This window comes from Caretta caretta, chromosome 18 (genome assembly GCF_965140235.1).
Source record: "Caretta caretta isolate rCarCar2 chromosome 18, rCarCar1.hap1, whole genome shotgun sequence".
NCBI classification, from domain to species: Eukaryota; Metazoa; Chordata; order Testudines; family Cheloniidae; genus Caretta; species Caretta caretta.
The window spans coordinates 12,492,767-12,512,004 of record NC_134223.1 but is presented as its reverse complement, the minus strand read 5'-3'; the positions used below and the strand labels follow the sequence as shown (position 1 = coordinate 12,512,004).

Genomic DNA, 19,238 nt, shown 5'->3' with positions numbered 1-19,238 from the left:
ATATGTGTGAGCAAAACCAGGCAACCGTGATAAAGGGTGACAATAGCTATCTCACGCAAAAAATATTTCAGGCCTCAACAAGGCGCCAAGTGAGAGGCAAGAGAATCCAGACCAAGGAACAAGGAAATGGAGCAAACAACGCCCCTTCCTCCTTATTTGCACCCAGAGATTTTGAGATTCAAGGTCAGAAGGGACCATTAGATCATCTAGTCTGACCCCATGTACCAGGGCTGTAGAGTTTTCATTGCAGAAACAGCCTGTCTAAACTCTACACGTGGCCACAATCATGTGCTCCTCTTCTCCACATGATCTTGGTGTGTGGTAAAGAACAGGATTATCAGACACGTAGATGAACACTATATTTTGGGGAAGAGTCAACATGGCTTTTGTAAAGGGGAATCATGTCTCACCAATCTATTAGACAAGGGTGGTGGTCCGGTGGATATAATGTACTTGGACTTTCAGAGAGCTTTTGACAATGTCCCACACCAAAGGCTCTTAAGCAAAGTAAGCAGTCATGGGATAAGAGGGAAGGTCCTTTCATGGATCAGTAATTGGTCAAAAGATACCAAACAAAGAGTAGGAATAAATGGTTAATTTTCATAGTGGAGAGAGGTAAATAATGGGGTCCCCCAAGGATCTGCACATGGAACCAGTGCTGTTCAACATACTCATAAATGATCTGGAAAAAGGGGTGAACAGTGCAGTGGCAAAGTTTGCAGATGATACAAAATTACTCAAGATAGCTAGGTCCAAAGCTGACTGTGAAGTATTACAAAGGGATCTCACAAAATCGGGTGACTGGGCAACAAAATGGCAGATGAAATTCAGTGTTGTGTAATATACATTGGAAAACATAACCCCAACTCTACATACAAAATAATGGGGTCTAAATTAGCTGTTACCACTCAAGAAAGAGATTGTGGCCTCATCATAGATAGTTCTCTGAAAACATCCACTCAATGTGCAGCGGCAGACAAAAAAGTTAACAATGTTAGGAACCATTAGGAAAAGGATAGATATTAAGAGAAAAAATATTATAATACCATGATATAAATCTATGGTATGCCCACAGCTTGAATACTGTTGGCCTACCTCAAAAAAAAAAAAAAAAAGAATCGGAAAAAGTACAGAAAAGGGCAATAAAAATGAGGAGGGGCATAGAGCAGCGTCCATATGAGGAGAGATTAAAAAGACTGGGACTGTTCATCTTAGAAAAGAGACTAAGGGGGGATATGATAAAGGTTTATACAATCATGAATGGTGTGGAGAAAGTGAAAAAGGAAATGTTATTTCCCCCTTCACCTAACACAAGAACTAGGCGTCACCCAGTGAAATTAATAGGAAACAGGTTTAAAACAAACATAAGAAAGTACTTCACACAACACTCGGTCTACCTGTGGAACTCCTTGCCAGGGGATATTGTGAAAGCCAAAAGTATAACTGGGTTCAAAAAAGAATTAGAGAATTTCATGGAGGATAGGGTCCATCAATAGCTATTAGCCAAGATGATCAGGGATGCACCCCCATGCTCTGGGAGTCCCTAAACTTCAGACTGCCAGGAGCTTGGACTAGATGACAGGGGATGGATCACTTGTGAATTGTCCTGTTCTGTTCATTCCCTCTGAAGCATCTGGCACTGGCCATTGTTGAAAGACAGGTTACTGGACTAAGTGAACCTTTGTTCTGACCCAGTATGGCCATTCTTATGTTCTTATATGTGAGGTCTTGGAGAAGGAGGAGCAAATGTGGATGTTGAGCCATTTTTCATTGACTGAATGCTGGGGAAAATTGCCAGATTGATGGGAGAGCCCAAGGCTTGTTTATGCACAGAAGATTAGTGGGAGCTGTACTAGTTTTGCCCTCAATGCCCAGCCAATGTACCTCAGTCCTTACCTCGAGGGGTCACCTCTAGGGCTGTGTCTATACCAGGATTCCCCACCGTTGTTTCTATCATTCCAGTGGCACCGCCTGGAACCTAGCACAGACAAGCCTCCAAGCAGCCTCTGGTGTTTTAAGTGCTATGGCACCTAACCCTACTCAGAGCAGGTCTACACAACATGGTTTTTAAGGTGCTTGGGCACCTTGTCTACACTGGTGTCTCCCCAAGTGCTACCGCCTGTGGAGCTGCACCAGTGGTAGCAAAAGTAAAAATAATCCTAGTACAGACAAAGCCTTTGGATTTCTTCATAGCTCATTCAATTCCTGACCCCTGTGCAGAGTGCCAACAAGGCAGGGGGTGGCTACTGGTGCCAACTGGGGCAGTGGGTTTGTCAGACATGGCACGTGAATCTCCCTGCCAAAGCTGAGAAGAAGTTTTACTGAACCATGTCCATCTATGTAAGAAATGGGTCAGATTGAAAAGATACATGTAAGTGAAGTCAATGGGAGTTACGCAACTGACCTCAAGATCGCTGGAAGATGGTTGAAAGAGCCAGCAGTACTGGTGTATATGTGATTGACGGTGAAGAAGACAACATGGTTAACGAGTTCGTATATCTCAGAAGCACAATGACTGCTGATGGCCAACCCCATAAGTAGGTGAAAGCAAGAACTGGGAAGGAAAGTGGAGCTTTTCTGAGAATGGCAAATGTTTGGAAAAATAGAGAGATTTACACAAGGACCAAGATAAGGTTATACAATGTCACTGTAATATCCATATTGTTATATGCTTCCAAAACTTGGCAAATGCTAGAAGCCCAAAACAAGAATCTTAACACATCCCATCAGAGATGCTTGCAGAGAATACTTGGGGTTTGCTGGTGGGATAAAGTAACCAGTGCTGATGTGTTATAAAGGACTGACCAGCAAACAATGATTCAAGAAAGAAGGCTGAAGTGGTTTGGACATGTAAACGTGTCAAAAAACGGTGTTCCTAGACAAGCCTTTGACAGGATACCACTTGGTGGAAGATGGAGAAGAGGAGAAGAGATGACCTATAATAAAACCATTGAGAAATATGTTGCTATCTTGGAAACAGATTACAACAGAGCAAGAAACGTGGCATTAGACAGATGGAGGTGGAAACACTGGGTTGCCTCATGTGTCATACAGCACAGGAACATCTAATCTAATCATCAAATCGCTGACTTCAATGGGAAAAGAATTGGGCCCTAATCCAGGCAGGGCTGGTTGTTTAGGAGATTTGGAAGACAGAGAGAAAGAAAGCAGCCAGGATTCTGACCTGTGCGTATTGACAGCAGCTCTTCTCTCTGCATTTTGTTTCCACAGACACGTCCTGAGGGGACGGTGGGATCTGTGCATGGCTATCAGAGCTGATGGGCTCAGGAAGGCTAGAACCCCATCAATGCTGGGGATTGTTCCTCACACCCCCATAATTGAACTTTTCCTTGCTTAGAATCAGAGGTGTTAACAATGAGGAGGGCCAATCAGACAACTAATCCATATCCCAGACATTGCAGGCTGAGTTCCTAGATTTAAAAGTCCCGAACAACAGGATTTCCACCATTTCCCTTGGGAGACTGTTCCACAGCCTAGTAACTCTCACTAACATGCTCTGCTAAGCTTTCATGGCTTCCTACATCTTTGCTTTAAGGTCCTGGGCTCCAGAACTCAGCTCCTGGCTTCAGCTGCTGATGCCGGCTTTGCCCAATGGCAGTGGTTTTCAAACTTTTAGGTTGCATAGCCCTTTCCGAATAGTGTAGTCTACTGCACACCCCCATCTGAGATCAGGTCATAATATACTGATGAAAACAGAAAGAAAAGGTCTATAAGGGATATTATCCGCCATTACAGGATTTTTCTTGCATACCCCCTGACGAGAGCTCACATACCCCAATCTGAAAACCACTGCTCTATGGGAACTGGTGAACTGATCACCCCAGCACTTTTCTCTACTGTATTCCCAGATCCAATGCAGGCCCAATAGCTTAGGCTCAGGATGGGAATGGGACTGTGAGAACCAAGAAGGTGCTCATGCCCGGCTTCAACCATTAGCCAGAATTTGAATCAAAAAGCTTCTACTGAAGAAATCAAGGGGAGGACAGTGTCACAGGAGAGCAAACGTCCTTTTAAACTGCCCCCTGCAATCGAGTTTGTTTCCCTGACAAGTGCAAAGAAGAGAAAAATAGGAGGAGACTTACTTGACTGTAGAGACCGTCCCAGTCGTGATGGAGTCCGTCTTGGAGAAGGTCGACTTCAGGTACTCAGGGGTATTGAACGGCAAGGAGACAGGCTGCTCAGGCCCAGCCACTGGAGCGCTGCTGGGGGTACTGGCGAGAGGGTTGGGTGCCAGGCTGGGTGTTGGAGCCTTGACTGGAGTGAGCTTCTGGATGTTCCTCACATCGTACTTGGAAGGCCGGCCCACCTTGCCTGTCTTGAAGGCAATGGCCCCACCCATGTCTGGGCTGCCCTCGCCGGGCTTAAAGAGATGCAAGTACTTGACGTTCTCCAGGTCATACTTGGAGGCCTTCTTGTAGGTGTTGCCATTCTGGGGCCTGATGCTCTCACCCGTCTTCAGCTTCTGGATGAAGAAGTCGTACTTGGAGGCCCGTGACATCAGGCCCTGCATCTGGGAGCTGCTCGGAGAGGGCAAGGGCAGTATGGTCGCTTTGGTCTCTGTTAGCAGGGTGGCATCTGGCCCCGGCAGTGCTCGGATGGGTTGTGTCAGCACTGATGAAGGCTCCTTGCCCAGCTTGGAGCTCAGCTCCTCCGACTTGGCTGGGTGGATGGGCCAAGAGAGCTGCTCGCCGGCCTTGAGCTTGCGGATATACTCCTCGTACTTGGAGAAGCGGGCTCGCTTGCTCATGGCGTCCTCGCCAGGGAGAGAGGCAGTGGCAGAGGAGGCCTCTGAGGTAGCAGCGTTCAGCTTGTCGAAGCTGATCTTGCGGGTCAGCTCATCCCGCATGTTCTGGTCGTTGTAGCCAAACATGCCCAGGAATTCATTCATGGTGGTGGCAGCGTAATCGCGCAGGGACGAAGCTTCCCCTACAGAGAGATGGAGGGACAAAGAGTCACGCAAGGGGTGGATTCTCCTCTTTTCCCGTATCAATGTCGGCAGTGGGAAGGGGGGGGAAGAGGGGAATATGATCTACTGACGTTTGGCTCACTTGTTAGGTTTTACGACTCTTAAATTAATTTGTTTTTAAAAAAAAAAGTAATTAATACTGGGGTAAAATAAAAAGAGTTCATCAATGCCAGGAAAATCAATTTCCTAAATGTTCTAGCCGATGGCTTTTCAGTACATTAAACAAAGTTTCATAAATGTCTCTGCACTCTTGCCTTGGCCTAATATGAAGAAAAAGTAATTTTACTGAAAGTGAGGCCAGTGCCAATATGCCAGGGTTGTGCAACTCCGTCCCAGTGGGTGGGGGGGCAGCATATGTTTGGAGGGGGGGAAGGGGAGGGGGGGAAGGCAGCGTGTGTTTGGGGCAAGGGGAGAGGGGCAAGGTGGAGTGGGGAAAAGGAGGGGGTAGGAGGCATGAGCAGAGAGTGGCAGAGGTGTGGAGATGAGGGGGTGAGAGAGAAAATGAAGAGGGGCGGGGGGGAGTGAAAGTAAGACAAGAAGGGTAAGGGAAGGTTGGGAAGGAAGAGAGAGAGGAGCAGGCTGTGGGGAGGGGGGGGTGAATCTCCATGGCAGCGATTCTCTATCTATTTACCATTGTGGGCCACATATGCAGCTCTCTATGTGTTATGTGGGTGACAGCCACACATTATATATACTACCCATATGGCCTTGAGGATGTCACGTGGGCCACAGCTGTGTGCTGATTGGGCCACAGGTTGTGAACCACTGATCCATGGCCATTCCAACCCCTGCCATTGTTTTTCTAAAGTCTCTTTTCAGCGAAGCTCCTCTTATGCATTTCCCTCTGAGGCCTGATGGGCAGGAGGGGAGCCCCTACTGACCCCCAAAAGCATTAAAGTTCAGGAAAGAGAGCTGTATCCCTGCTATGAGCACCCATAACCCCCACACTGCCCTAGGGAAGCAGGCTGTGCTGTCCCAAGGATACGCAAACTGGGTGGAGGAGGGTTGTTTCTCCCTGGGATGTGGGCTGACTGCGGTGGGGAGGGCTGTTCTGCCTGGGTGGGGGCTGGAGGTGAGGGCTGTTCTCCCTGGGGGTGTGCTAAGGAGAGTGGGGAGGGCTGTTCTCCCTGGAGCTCCCTTCCTCCCCCACTCACTCCCTCAGGCAGTTTTGCTGGTCACCAGGAGGGGAAGAACACGGATCTGGAGGTCACCCAATATCAGTGTAAAGGAGGAAATAAAGATTGCTCTGACGTGCCAGCTCGGACTCATTTAGGCTTCAGTCTGACACAGCGTTCCTCCTCCTCCTCCTCTCCCTCTCGCTTTCTCCTGCAGAGTGAAGATTTACTGTGTGCAGGAGTCCTTCAAACCTCCCTCGTCATCTTTCCCAATCACTCACTCTAACTCTTGTGGGCGAGCACCATCTTTCATAGGGAGGGGGAGGGCCAGCGAGGGCAGGTACAGCAGTAGCAGGAAGGGGGTTCCTGACACGGAGAAGCCACAATGGTTTTGATGCGCAGAGAGAATTAGTGCTGCCTTGTAAGACGTCTGGAAAGGAAGAGATCTGAGAGAGGAAGGAGAGGAAGAGCAAGAGCTCGACAGATCCCAGGGGTTAAAATGGATCCCTGGGATCCAAGGATCTGACAGACAGCTGTGCCACACACACATGCACAAATGCTCCTGAACACACTGTCCTGACCAACAAGCAGACTCCTAGGTCCAGTCTTGACTCCCCAGCTGTTTGCTTCAGCAAGGGTGTGCAGGGGAAGAGACACCCGGAGAAGACAGGACCCTGCAATGGGCACTTAAAACTTCTGCAGGGCCAACATCAGTGATGCCCAATGCAGCCAGGCACATGGGGCATAAACCCTGCTGCAGTGCTGGCCTGTGTACCCGGCACATGGCCATGGAATTGCCAAAGTCCCACTGACACAGGGCATGAGGCTAATGCTTGCAGCAAAGGTCTGAGGAGGTGCCTGCTAAGCTAGGATATAGAATTCAGGACAGTAGCACTCAGAGTTGGTCGCGCACACTGCTCCTTTCCACGGCTAAGCACCAGTGTCTTGGATCCAAAGACCACGTGCTCCTACCTGTACTATACCCAGACACCAGGAATAAGAGCAGATGACCAAACAGTCACACACCAGGGGTGCAATTTCCCTCCAGCAGGATGGTCAGACCTCTATGTGCTGTCCCTAAGTGGCATGCCAGCCCTCAAATAGCCATGTGAATTTCCCAGTGTCAGTCTAGGCAAGTGCCTGAATGCAGAACCGGGCCCCCTTACTTAGGCACCCGTGTTTGATATCTATGCTCAGAAAATGATACATCACAAGGGAAGAAAGGGACAAAAACCCTCAGGAAACTAGGGCTCCTCTCTCAGGGGTGGGGTATTTTAACTTCCCCCTTTCCCACCCTCCCATGGCCCCTCACCACTCTGGGATCCCAAAGGCATCACCTTTCACTTACACATGACGAGGCATTAAAGCATTTCCTGCTGCTTTAACGCTTTTCACCCTTTTGCTGCCTTTCCCTCTTCTCCACCCCCGCCCCAGTGTAACCCTATAGCCCCAATGGAAGTGATTAATCCCATAAAATCCCCCCTGGGTCTAAGGTTTTCCTGTTCCTGCTAAATCTGTCTCCCCTCTTCTGCTTTTCATCTCTCTTTGGACCTGTAAAGTGATCCCTGGTCTCCCTCATGATCCCCCAGACTCCCAGGCCTGGTGAAACCCCATCCACCCCAAGTCAAACTGCAAGGGGGAAAGGGCAGCATGGAAGGGATCTGAAAGGAAATTAAACCCGCAAGTGATTGCTGGCTTTAATGGCTGCCCTGGAAGGCAGGGCCAGGTGGTCCCTACCCCTGCTCTTGAAGAGTCGGGATGACCTGCATTCATCAGAACCTTGCTGTGCCCATCACCCGCGTGTGCATGCGTACATGCACACACAGAAAAATCCTACAGAAGCCACCACAGGTGGGAGACTAAGTTGTGGTTTAGGTAAAATCCACAAAACCTTTGCCCCATCTCAGGGCAGAACTGATAGAGAGATCAAAGAGGTGAGAAACAGCCCCCCTTCCTTCCGCCCCAGCTGCACCTCCTTGCCCTGGGCTGCCCAATTCCCAGCCTGAAGCACGAGCAGAGCAAAGCAAGCAGCAGCTGGGAGACCCAACTTTTGGATTCCACATTCTAGGTCAACTTTGCAGCTCCCAGGCTGGCTCAGACCCTGCACAGATTAACACCCAAAGCCTTAAAAAAGATCTGGGAAACCCAGAATTACCCTGTGAGGCTGGGAGATGCTGCCCTGTGAGCTGCTGAAAATTGCACCACTGCGCTTGGAAATCACCTTTGGTCCCAGCCCCACTGAAAATACAAAATGACTGGGAGGGGGGCTCTCAGGGCTTTTCCAAACCTGACAGAGTCTGGGGCGGAGCTCAGGTCCCAGGGAGGATTACAGCAGCCCCGTCTCATTTCACCTGAACTGGCTGTTCACCCCCAGTCCAACAAGTCACGGCCTCCACTTTGCTTCTCCTTTGATCAAATCAGTACTGGATGGTCACATTAAAGGTTCTGGGAGACCAACCATCCTAGTGGCCTCTCTTTATCCCCGACAAGGCAGATCTCAGGCAAAGCAGGGCAGGTTTCTTCTGCACTCTGCCCAGCCGGCGTGCCTCGACCCAGACCTGCAGGTGCACCCACGAGAGACAGTCCCCAAAGCCCAGCAAGCCCCTGGCTTCTGTGCTGTGGTTACTGAGATGGAGGTATGTGAGAGCCCGCTGTGGCGGCTGCAGCATGGACACCTGGCCTGCTGGGAGACCCACCCACTTTATTTCACACAAACCACCAAAGAGCCACGAGCTGGGAACTATTTTGTTGAACTACAGACCTAGAGGCCAACAGATGCATTATCCTGATCCCAATTCACTGAGCCACCTGGTCCCCCATTCCTGACAGTGGGGCGGGTGCAGCTGGGGGGAATGAACCCTTGCAGAGAGGATATTGCACTGAGGCTGTGCTCCTCCCTGATAGTTGCTGAACCCCCTGTGCCCCTGGCAGCACGGTCCCTGGGTCTGCCTCTCCCACTGCCGCTGCTCTCCATTTGTGGGCATTGCCAAAGAGCAGAGATCTGTGTGTCTCGGAGCAGCTATCGTATCACGAAGGATCCGGAGCAAGCAAAAAAAAAAAAAGGGGGGGGGGGCTAAAAATAGCCCGCAGCAGCACACTATATATGGAAGGAAAAGCAAAACAGCCCAAATGGAGCGCAAAGTCTGGACACCGGGGGATGGGGCGTCCCAGATGGGGCTTCGTCCATTGTCCTGGCCAGGAGGGGAAATCACGCCAATTTGGGGGATACAGGGTAAAGAAGCGAGAAACTGGGCACTGGTGCAGGTCCCTGAAATGCTTCTTAGTGCGGGAGGTTCTCCAGGAAATTATAAGTGGGGAGGAAACCCCTTTATGGGAGGGAATGGGGGAAGAAGAGGAGATGTTCACCTTCTGATGGATGGAGCAGGCTTAATAAATAAAGCAAACAAACAAATAAATAGATAAATGAAAGAAACTTTGAAAGCTCAGTGAGGAAAAGGCTCTGGGTGACTATCCCTACTGTCCTACTGTGGGGCAGATTGTAAGACCGGTGTGTGTACGACCGTGTAGGAGATCTGAGCGAGTGTGTATAAAAGTATGTGTAGGGAAGCATGCATCAGTCCGGGTGTAAGGATTGTGGATGTGTGAGAACGAAGGAGCGAGCATGTTTGTGTGTTGGTGACAGTTTCTGTCACCCGTCTCCGGACAAACACCCGCTTTTCAGATTTGGCACATGCTCCCTGTCTGTCAGAGATGGGAAGACACACAAGGTGAGGCTGGAAGTTGACTCGCATTCAGACCAGCTCTTGTCAATCTCCTGTGTCTGAGGAGGGAACCAGGCAGAGAACAAGACTGTCCCTCCACAGGGGATTCCACCTTTCTTTGTGTCTCCTGAGCTGAGTCCCATCTTACTTCTGAGTCTGGGGGCTTGAAAAGCTGGCCCTGAATGCTGACGCTCAGGCCAGTCCTCAGCAAGCTCTCTGCATACTCCACTCAATCCATTCTGATAAGGTTTTTGATTCTGGGCAGCAGAAAGAAATCCCCTGGAGAAGGTGTCAAGGTGCAAATTGGCAGAGACTGCAGGATCAGATCCTAGGAGAGTTTAGTGGAAGATGTGAATGAGGGAGGGAGGAAGGAGCTCTGCTGAAAGGTCTCTAGGTAGTTATCTGGAGGCCATATAAACTAGGTGAGTGCCCTGACAAGCCACAACCCTGGAGCTACAATCCTGCCTCCCATTCCCCTGCTCGTAGGCCACACAGCTGCTTTTTCAAGCCACAGGGCCAAATTCTTCCCTGGTGTCAGCAACTGCAGCCCCATCTAAGTCAATGGGAGTTGCATCCGGTTACACCAGGTCTGAATACCAGTGTGGACAAGCCCAGAATTTACAAGTGGATTGGCTTAAATGAAGAGAGAAAACGAGGAGAACTCAGTCCTTCCCAAAGAAAGAAATCCTCACCCAGTGGTTTACAGGGAGATGTCAGGGGCACATTTCCAACAGGACTCTCAAAACATGTGCATGAAACCTGCATGTGCCTCTGTTTGTGTGTCCAACGCCTATGGCTGCTCCTGCCCTTCGGGCACTGTATGTGCTGTTAGCTTGCACACTCGTGGCCTGCTTGCTCACAATAACTGCATGCATTTGAGTGTGATCCTTTGATGCTCTGGACCTAAAAAGGCACATGGCCGGCAACCCTCTCTCTTCTTACCACTGGCTTCTTTTTAGTTCCCAAAGGTTGGCCACATACTTCTATTTTCTCCCTTTCCCCCACCCCATTTGGCTTTTTTGCAAATCCGAGCTGCAAACGGTGAGGGGGAGGGGCAAAGAAGGGGAATTAAACCAAACTACGAACCGAGTCCAGGCGCAATCACCTTGTGTCTGGGAACGACAAGGGCTTTCCTATCAAAGGAAACTGAAGGTCACACTTTTCCTCATTGATCTTGCAATGTTTGTTAATTACTCTGTCACTGATGTGGCGAAGGATAATTAAACAGCTCTGTTTATATCTTATATGCATAATTATGTGCGCTGCCACTGAACTCGCAAAGACTAGAGAATGTGCCTCTCCAGAAGGGGAATGGACAGACGGAGATGAGCTTGAGCTGCATTATTAGCAGGAGGAGGAAAACACACGGCACACACAAAAGAAGGAAAGTTTGATGGATTTGCAAAGTGCTCAGAAGGGGGAGGTGTGATCTTTCTATCAAGAGATTCAACCCAAGTGGGTGACAGATCTAGATCTCAGCAGGAGGGGCCCACTCTACACTGGGGAATTCAATCAGCCCTGAGCTTCCATCCACACTTGCACTTAAATGGCCCTGAATGTTGATCCGGAGACACTGGCCTCCCCAGTAATGAAGTAATTCATCTTGGGCTTCCCCCCAGCACACACATACAGGCCACCAGTGCCTCTTGATAAATTCAGCCTGAGCCAAATCTGACCCTGAATTTCTCTGTGTCAGGAGTAAACTAAAATTCTAAAACTGCATGTAACCATGGGGGGGAAACACCCCTGGAAGGGGTAATACACCAATCAGAATTCAGGCACTAGTGTGCTTGGGAGTTAGGGGCAGACAGGAGAGCCTGAGGGCTTGGGAATTCATCGATTCTCTGAGTCATGAGTATGGTTCCCTGATTGCAGTGAGTGTTACCACAGGGTACAGGGTGACCAGATGTCCTGATTTTATAGGGACAGTCCCGATATTCAAGGCTTTGTCTTATACAGGCGCCTATTACCCCCCACCCCCTGTCCCAATTTTTCACATCTGGTCACCCTAACAGGGTATAAAGAGCAGGACAGAGCTCTTCACAAAGCACCTTACAAAGGACTGGAGTAAGACGGCATCACCACTCCGGGGGTAAACCGCAGACTCCCCTCAGCCTGTCTGGCTAGGAAACCTTGGAAGCGAGGAAAGAACCTGGATGTGCAGTGTGTCTGTTATGTGGCTGGATTTAATATCAATAGAGGGGATGTTGACAGTAATAAATTAGTCAATCAAAGAAAGAAAGAAAGAAAGAAAGAAAGAAATTAGGAGAAATCTGGTTTCTTTACAGAACTAAACAAAGCTGTGGAGGATTGTGGTGTCCCAGTCGGAAGGGTTGTTTGTCACTGGGCCAGAGGCAGTGCTGTTCCGCTGGAGGAGAGGGCAGGGAGTCCTCTCTGAGAGCTCTCCCGGCGATAAAAAAAACAAACCCACCCCAAACGAGTGGTGATAGCTTTATCCCACTCCTGGTGACAAAGCACTGTCTATACTGGCGCTTTTCAGCGCTAAAACTTTTGTGGCTCGTGGGTGTGTTTTTTCACACCCCTGAACGACTAAAGTTTTAGTGCTGAAAGTGGCAGTGTAGACACAGCCTTACACTCGGTTCTAATCACCCAGCTAATCTGCCCACACCATTCCTTCATTCACCTGGACTCTTACACCCAGAGTTGCTGCCTTCAATCTGCACACACAGGCATAAACAAACAGGCACAGCAGCCAAGCACTTGCATGGACACATGCAACCTATATGCACACACACAAAAACATGTGCAGCATTCACACACAAACACAGACACACCATATATACATAAATGTGAACACATGCAACAAACATGTACGTGCACACAAACTTATGTGCAACAGACACAATTATCGTGAAGGCAGCAGTCACATAACTAGACACACACACACAAACACGGCAGCCCTTCTGTTCATCCAAGCCTGTGGTCTAACCATCCATATTCCTGTCCTGTTCTTCTTTCCTGCTCATCCTTTAGTCAGCAAATTGCCTTCCTCACAGCTGAGTCTTCCTCATTGCACACCCTCTTCCTCCTCCTGCTTCACTCACTTTCCCTCACTGTAGGCTCCTCTTCTGCTTCCTGTCTCACTCTACAACAACCTCACCTCCAGTTTCCTGGACATCCCTGTGCACTCATCCCACTTCCTTAGGCTCAGCTAGCTAGGCACCAAATCCAACCAAGGAGGCAAAGCAAGCCCTTCCCCTCTCTGGCCCTGGCCTGTGCTCTCCTCTTGCTGCCTCACCAACAAGGACACAGTGCCACATGTGGCCTCCGTGTCTATTTCAGGGGGACTGGTGGACAGCTTTTAGCACTGGCAGCACCTTTCCACAATGAGCTCTCATCCCTTGACACACAGCATCCCTTCAGTTTCACTGCCTGGTACACGAGAGAGCGCCAGCGAGGTGTGTTCCAGGGAAGCTCTGAGTCTGTACCCAGCTGGGGTAGGATGGGCAATATATCGTTCCAAGAAATACCAGCTTCTTCTCAGCCCTTGTCTCCCGCAATTAGACTCTGTTCTTAGAATTAATTACCATTGTGGAAGATGCAGCATGTGGGTGCGTGCGAGCACTTGTGTGCTTACACAAACCTGCCTGCCATATCCTGGGGAGCGCGCAGGCAAGTGTGTGTATAAATACACTGAGAGTATACTGGAGGTTCGGCTAGGAGAGCAGCTTGGGCCTTTCCCTCCACCGGGAAACCTGAACATGAAACATAGTGACAAATGCCTTTATCTTCATCTAAATTATATATAGGGATCTGTGGAGCGGGAGATGGATCCAACCAGATAAAGGGGTCTGTGGGGTGGGAGCCACCCAGATAAAGAAATCTGGGGGTGGGATATGGAATCCACTCGTTGAAGGAATCTGGGGGTGGGATTTGGGATCTACCCAGATGAAGGAATCCCCAGAAGGGGTTCCAGGGCAGTGGGACTTCAAGGGCAGCTCCCAGCTGTAAATCACAGAGCAGCCCGCCCACTGCAGTGGAGAACTTAGGGGCTCTGAAAGTGTCGCTCACTCCTCTGCTCTGGTAGTCAAGTTTACCCAATGGATGTAGGGCAACTGAGGTGACTCACACTGCCCTGCCTAAAATGTTGGTCTCAGGACTCCATTGTGCAGGGTGGTAGATGGGGCAATGACTTACCTGAGGCAGCTCCTCCAGCCAGCTTGGAGCCCGTCTGGCCGCTGGAGGGTCGGTAATTTTCATCCTTGGAGGCAGGCCCATCCGAATCCCTGTCGTCCGGGAAGCTGCCGTCTGCCTCATCCCCATTATCTTCTTCATCGCTGCAGCCCTTGGGCTGTATCATGTAAACCCCTTCGGGGGGCACCTCCACGCTCTCGGTGGCCTTACATTCCTTGCCCTCTGCTCGGCCCAGCAGGGTCTCGTCATTGTACTCCCCGTTCACCCACTTCTCAATCACCTCCCTCCGCTTGTCCTCCTCTATCTTCTGAACACGGTTAAGTCCATCAGAAAATTTGGCCCCCAGCTCCTTGGTCTCAGGCTGGGGCAGTTCCTTATTGCCGCTTTCCCTCTGGGGACCCTTGTCCAACCGCACCTGTTCCGATCCCCCATGATCAAAGACCACCTGGCGGCTGAGCTTGGCACAGATCGCATTTAGCTTCAGGCCGCCTTTGCGCTTGGCAGCCATCTTGGATTTTCCTGAGGTTGCGTCAGTGCATATACTTCTTTCAGCTGGAAAGAGACAGAGGGAGAAATAAACAGCATTAAAGGGAAAGCTCTGCCATTCAGAAACTCAAACCCCATTTACAAACATCTGACCCCACCCAGCTGCCTTAAAACACTGCCAGCCAGTGTTACCCTCTGAAAGAAGGAACTGCCATGAACTCCTGATGCCTTGTGGAGGACCTGTGTCTCAGGGAGTGTAATGTGGAGTTCACCCACAGTCTTTCAGCAACACCACAGAGAGAGGCCTCCTTTAAAACACATCAGGCTGCATTCAGCCCTGATGTAAGTGCGTGTAATGCCACTGACTTCAGTGTGCAGCCACTTACACCAGGACTGAATCTGGCGGAATGGGTCCCTGAATGTCCCAGGCAAAATTCACCTCTCGTATAATTGTAGGTTTCAGTACTTGTGGCACCTAAGAGACTAACAAATTTATTTGAGCATAAGCTTTCGTGAGCTACAGCTCACTTCATCGGATGCATTCAGTGGAACAGATCCCCCTGTGTGCCTGAGCCACAGAGGATACAAGTTGGGTGCAGCCCTGCCTAGGGAGCCTGGATTCTTTCTCTTAAGCTGTAGTTACTCAGACTTTTAGCTCTGGAGGTCCCCAGTTCAATGCCCGGTGCATTGGCCAAGATGGCAGCTGTCACAATTGCCAATGGAGTTACATCAGAGGTGTCTGTAGGAAAGATAGGGCTCCAAATTCTAGCCCCAGGGAATTTAAGCAACTCCTCCATTGGCCTCAGTGCAATTTACTTGTATCCTGAGAATCAGATGGGAGGGGAAAGGAGGGAACAGTACTGGGGTTTAGTATCAGTCAGTAACACCCCTTCTCCACCTCACACACACACATAGGAAATTCCACCCTTATGCGTCTTTGCACAATCTTGGTTGGGGTTTGTCATTTTAACGTAGTTTATTCATATGTGACAACTAGTCAAGGAGGGATGGAAACGGAGAGACAGGAAGGAAGGAAGGAAGGACCTTAACTTCAAGGTGAGGGAATATGTCTTGAACTGATCAGCCCCTACCACAAAGTCACTTGTATAATTATTAACTATTAACAAGATTTAATCCAATTAAAAGCTGCAAACTGCACAAAGAGAACATTAGGGCTACACAGTTGTTGTTTCTCAGATGGCCTTTAAGAGTGTCCAGGCTAAGAAAGGGTTAAAGGTCCAAAGGCAGGAAAAGAGCATACAGCCTTCACTCTGCCAGTGTCATGCACGCCCTCACTTTCTGCATCCCAGCTGCTATCTTGTCACATCTGTCGTGGCCACTCTGCACGCATGCGGTGCTCTTGCCATCCCCTTGATCCCTCTTCACCCTCATTGTGCTCTGATGCTCTTGCCACTCCCTTGTTCTCTACGTGTGCCTGCTGCACCCTATTCTCACTCTCGCTCTGAGCCCTCTCTACTGTGGGCCTGTATCTTCCCCTATTGTCCCTCTAGCCACACTCACTCTCTCATCCTGCTTATTCTCTCTGCTCCTCCCCCTTCTCTGGTAACAACCAGCCCTGCAAAAACTCTCCATCCTTGCCCCTTGTCCTTGGGTCACACAAAGACTCACCTGACTTCTCCCTTGGTCTCCTGAGGCCAGAAAGCATAGGCAACACTCTCACTTGAACTCACACTTCTCTCCTAAGTGGGACTCTGGGAAAGGCACCCGCAAAATGGCTAGGTGCCCACATAAGCGTGGGGTTTCATGCAGGCCAACAGATGTGGGTGTATTTCCAGGCCCTCCCTGGAAAACGTGCCCTTTGACTTCATGTCCATCAGAGGGGCAGGGCAGAGGAGAACCATCTCCTCCGCATCTCAGAGGACTGGTGCTTTCCATGCAAAAGTGCCTTTTGCTGAGGCTCCCCCAATAACTCTGATGGCCAGCCCTGAAGGTCCTGCTGCACAGAAGCGCTTAATCAGACCCCCTACGATGCACCCAGAAGCCATTGTGACAGCCCCTAATCCCATAACATGACAGCCCAATACAAATAGACTGAAACTTTAGACTCTGTCCGAGAGCCAGAGAGCGGCTGCTTAGCGTAAACTCCTGACAGCTTCAGACACACTCTCCTGTCAAGGAGTGTAAGAAAAATACACCCCCACCCCGTGACAAACATGTGTCAGCCTCCCCCACCCTCACACACACAGGGAGGCACAAATGCACACTGTGGCCTTATAACAGTGCATCCCCTTCTGCACCCAGCCCAGCCACGCACCCAAGCAAAATGCGTATCATCCCCCAATGCAGACACATGCATTCATCTCTCACGCACACACATGCACATATGCATACACACATAGAGAGGCATATACATCCCCCTGGACCCATACACTTACACGTGCACACCCTGCTCACATTTACTCCTTACACTCTCACCCTCCGCACACAAACATGGGTCATCCCCAAATGAACATAGGCCAAAACTGACAGGATGCAAAACCACATACACCTGTGCACTTCTACCCAGCCACCCATGCGTCCACCATCCGTTTAGGACAGGAAGTGAAGAAGGATCCTGTGTACTACTGAAACTGCAGAGAGAATCTAAGGAGGCAGCCGGAACTGCTAATCACTCCAACTGGAATCAGGCCAGGAAACTGAGGTTACGCCCGTGTGCTCAGGAAAAGGGCCAGGGGAGCTTCATTGACTGCAGGTGGTTAGGACAGCATCTCTAGCAGCATGCAGTGCCCTAGCACGGGGCAGGGCACTCAGTCATCTATGACTCACCAGCACCACTCTCTCTAGCCATGCTTGGCAGTCCCCCACCTTAGTTCTCACGAGGCCCAACCCCGCTCGGATAGTGAGACCAGACAAGTTCACAGCTGGAGGTAACGGGACAGCAGAATATCAGCAGCCCCTAACTCCAGAGTTTAGGGTGAAGGAGATTCTCCCTACTCTGCTGCTCCCCTTCATTCCTACAGTCAGGGCAGGTCCCATTATTCTGGCCTGGAGGTGAGCAACCAAATGTGCGCATCAGATGACAAATGAATCTATAAATATTTATTCAAAGGAAGAGGAGAACAGACGTTCGCGAGGCTGCACTTGCTGCATATGTCACAGCTCGAGGGAGCCTGCAACTCGTCTTCCCTTCCTGGCTGTGCCTCTCTCCATCTCACCCCTTGTGCCTCTGCCCTGCCGGCCTCTGCCCCACCTCATCATCCCCTGTGGCTCTGCACCATCCAACGGCTCTCTCTCTCTTCTCCACCTGTATCTGTGGGGTCCTCTCGCAGATCATATCTCCCCTTAATCCCCATCATGTTGCCCTCACATCTGCTCCACCAACTATTTTGCCCTGCTCCACTCACACTTTCTGCCAGGCTTTTCTCCTTCCCCCTTTTCTCCTTCCAGGAACCCTGTTATTCTGAAGGTGGGGTTTGTGTCCTGGATCTCATGGCCCAGCACTGGGGCACGTCTGAACCTCTGTAACTGCCCTCAGTACCCCCACAAAACCCTCCCCAGCTGTTCTGTCAGAGACCCTTGAGCTCAAATGTGCTGTCAGGGGCCAGGAAGGGGCACTCTTTCAAATGCCATGCTCACATATGGTGTCATTCCATGCGGCAGTGGTCAGAGCAAAGGACTGGGAGTCAGAACTTCTGCGCTCCATTGTCAGCCGGAGGGGATGGGGTGGGATATGTGGTCTAATGGTCAGCACAGGAGGCTGGGAATCAGGACTCCTGGGTTCTATTCCCAGCTCTGTAGCTGACTCACTGTGTGAACCCGTGCAAGTTACTTCGCCTCTTTGTGCCTCTGTTTCCCTATCTGTAACGTGGTGGGCTTCCATTGCCGCTCAACAGCCTTAGAGCAAGGGCCCTGTATAAGCACAACTGATTCCCCCTCTGCCCAGGCTGGGCCAAGGGTTCAGGAGGAGAGCGCGCTCCCTAGGGGTCATTGGCTTCTAAAAGGGACGGACGCCTTAGGTAACCTTCAACCCACTGATGCCGGACTCTCTGTGCTTCCTTCATGCAAGCAGAGGGGGCGGAACTGAGCTGCTGAGCAAGGGATCCTCACCCGTCTCCTCTGCACAAGGGGTGGGTAGATTCTGGGAGCTAAGCAGAGTCTCCCCTCCCCTCCAAACTGTGCCCCCACACCCCACATCACCCTGCGTCTCCATTGCACTGTTTAAAGGTTCCTGGCTAAGTAAACATCCCCCTTTATTTTCTTCTCCCAAACAGAAATGTTTTGATTTCACATCAATCTGAGGAAGCCATTTATAACCCGAACCTGTCACAGGGACTTTTCATCTCTGCCCAGGACAAACTCTCCCACATGCTCTATTTACACTGAGCACTTCCTCTGAAAACAATACCGCAGAGAGTGTATAGCGCAGCCCCGGGGTGGAGGAGATGCAGCCACCCCCTGCTCTGCCTTGAGACTGCCTACAGCACAAAGGGGGACCGGTCTGAAGAACAAGGGGTGCAAATGGAGCATAGGACCCCGGGAGGGCGGGTGGAACCTCCCTCTCAAGTTCACTGACCCCCAGAACCCTAACAGGACCCTCCATTATCCCCAGCCTGCTACCATTGCACCCAACAGCCTAGCTGTTCTCTCTTAGCCAGCGAGGGCCCCACACTCATGGGGGGAGGGAGAAAGGGGTGCCCAGATAGAAGATGTGAGCTGCTGTCTGAGAGCATGGAAGGCCGCACCTCACTTGAAGGAAGGGGAGGGCCAAGAGAGGGAAAGCAAAGAGGGAGAGGAGGGAGGAAAGACTAAAGG

General features: G+C 50.4%; 1 protein-coding gene across 6 annotated transcripts in view; it reads right to left on the bottom strand.

Moving 5' to 3' along the window:
- Positions 1-19,238, bottom strand: part of CASZ1 (castor zinc finger 1) — a 271,047-nt gene that overhangs the window by 59,256 nt on the left and 192,553 nt on the right. For all 6 annotated transcript variants that reach the window (XM_075121162.1, XM_075121165.1, XM_075121163.1 and 3 more), the window contains 2 exons: positions 13,983-14,531; positions 4,104-4,947 (listed from right to left, as the gene is read on the bottom strand). In XM_075121162.1, the coding sequence (XP_074977263.1) occupies positions 4,104-4,947; positions 13,983-14,531 (1,393 nt within the window). The remainder of the gene's footprint in view (positions 1-4,103; positions 4,948-13,982; positions 14,532-19,238) is intronic.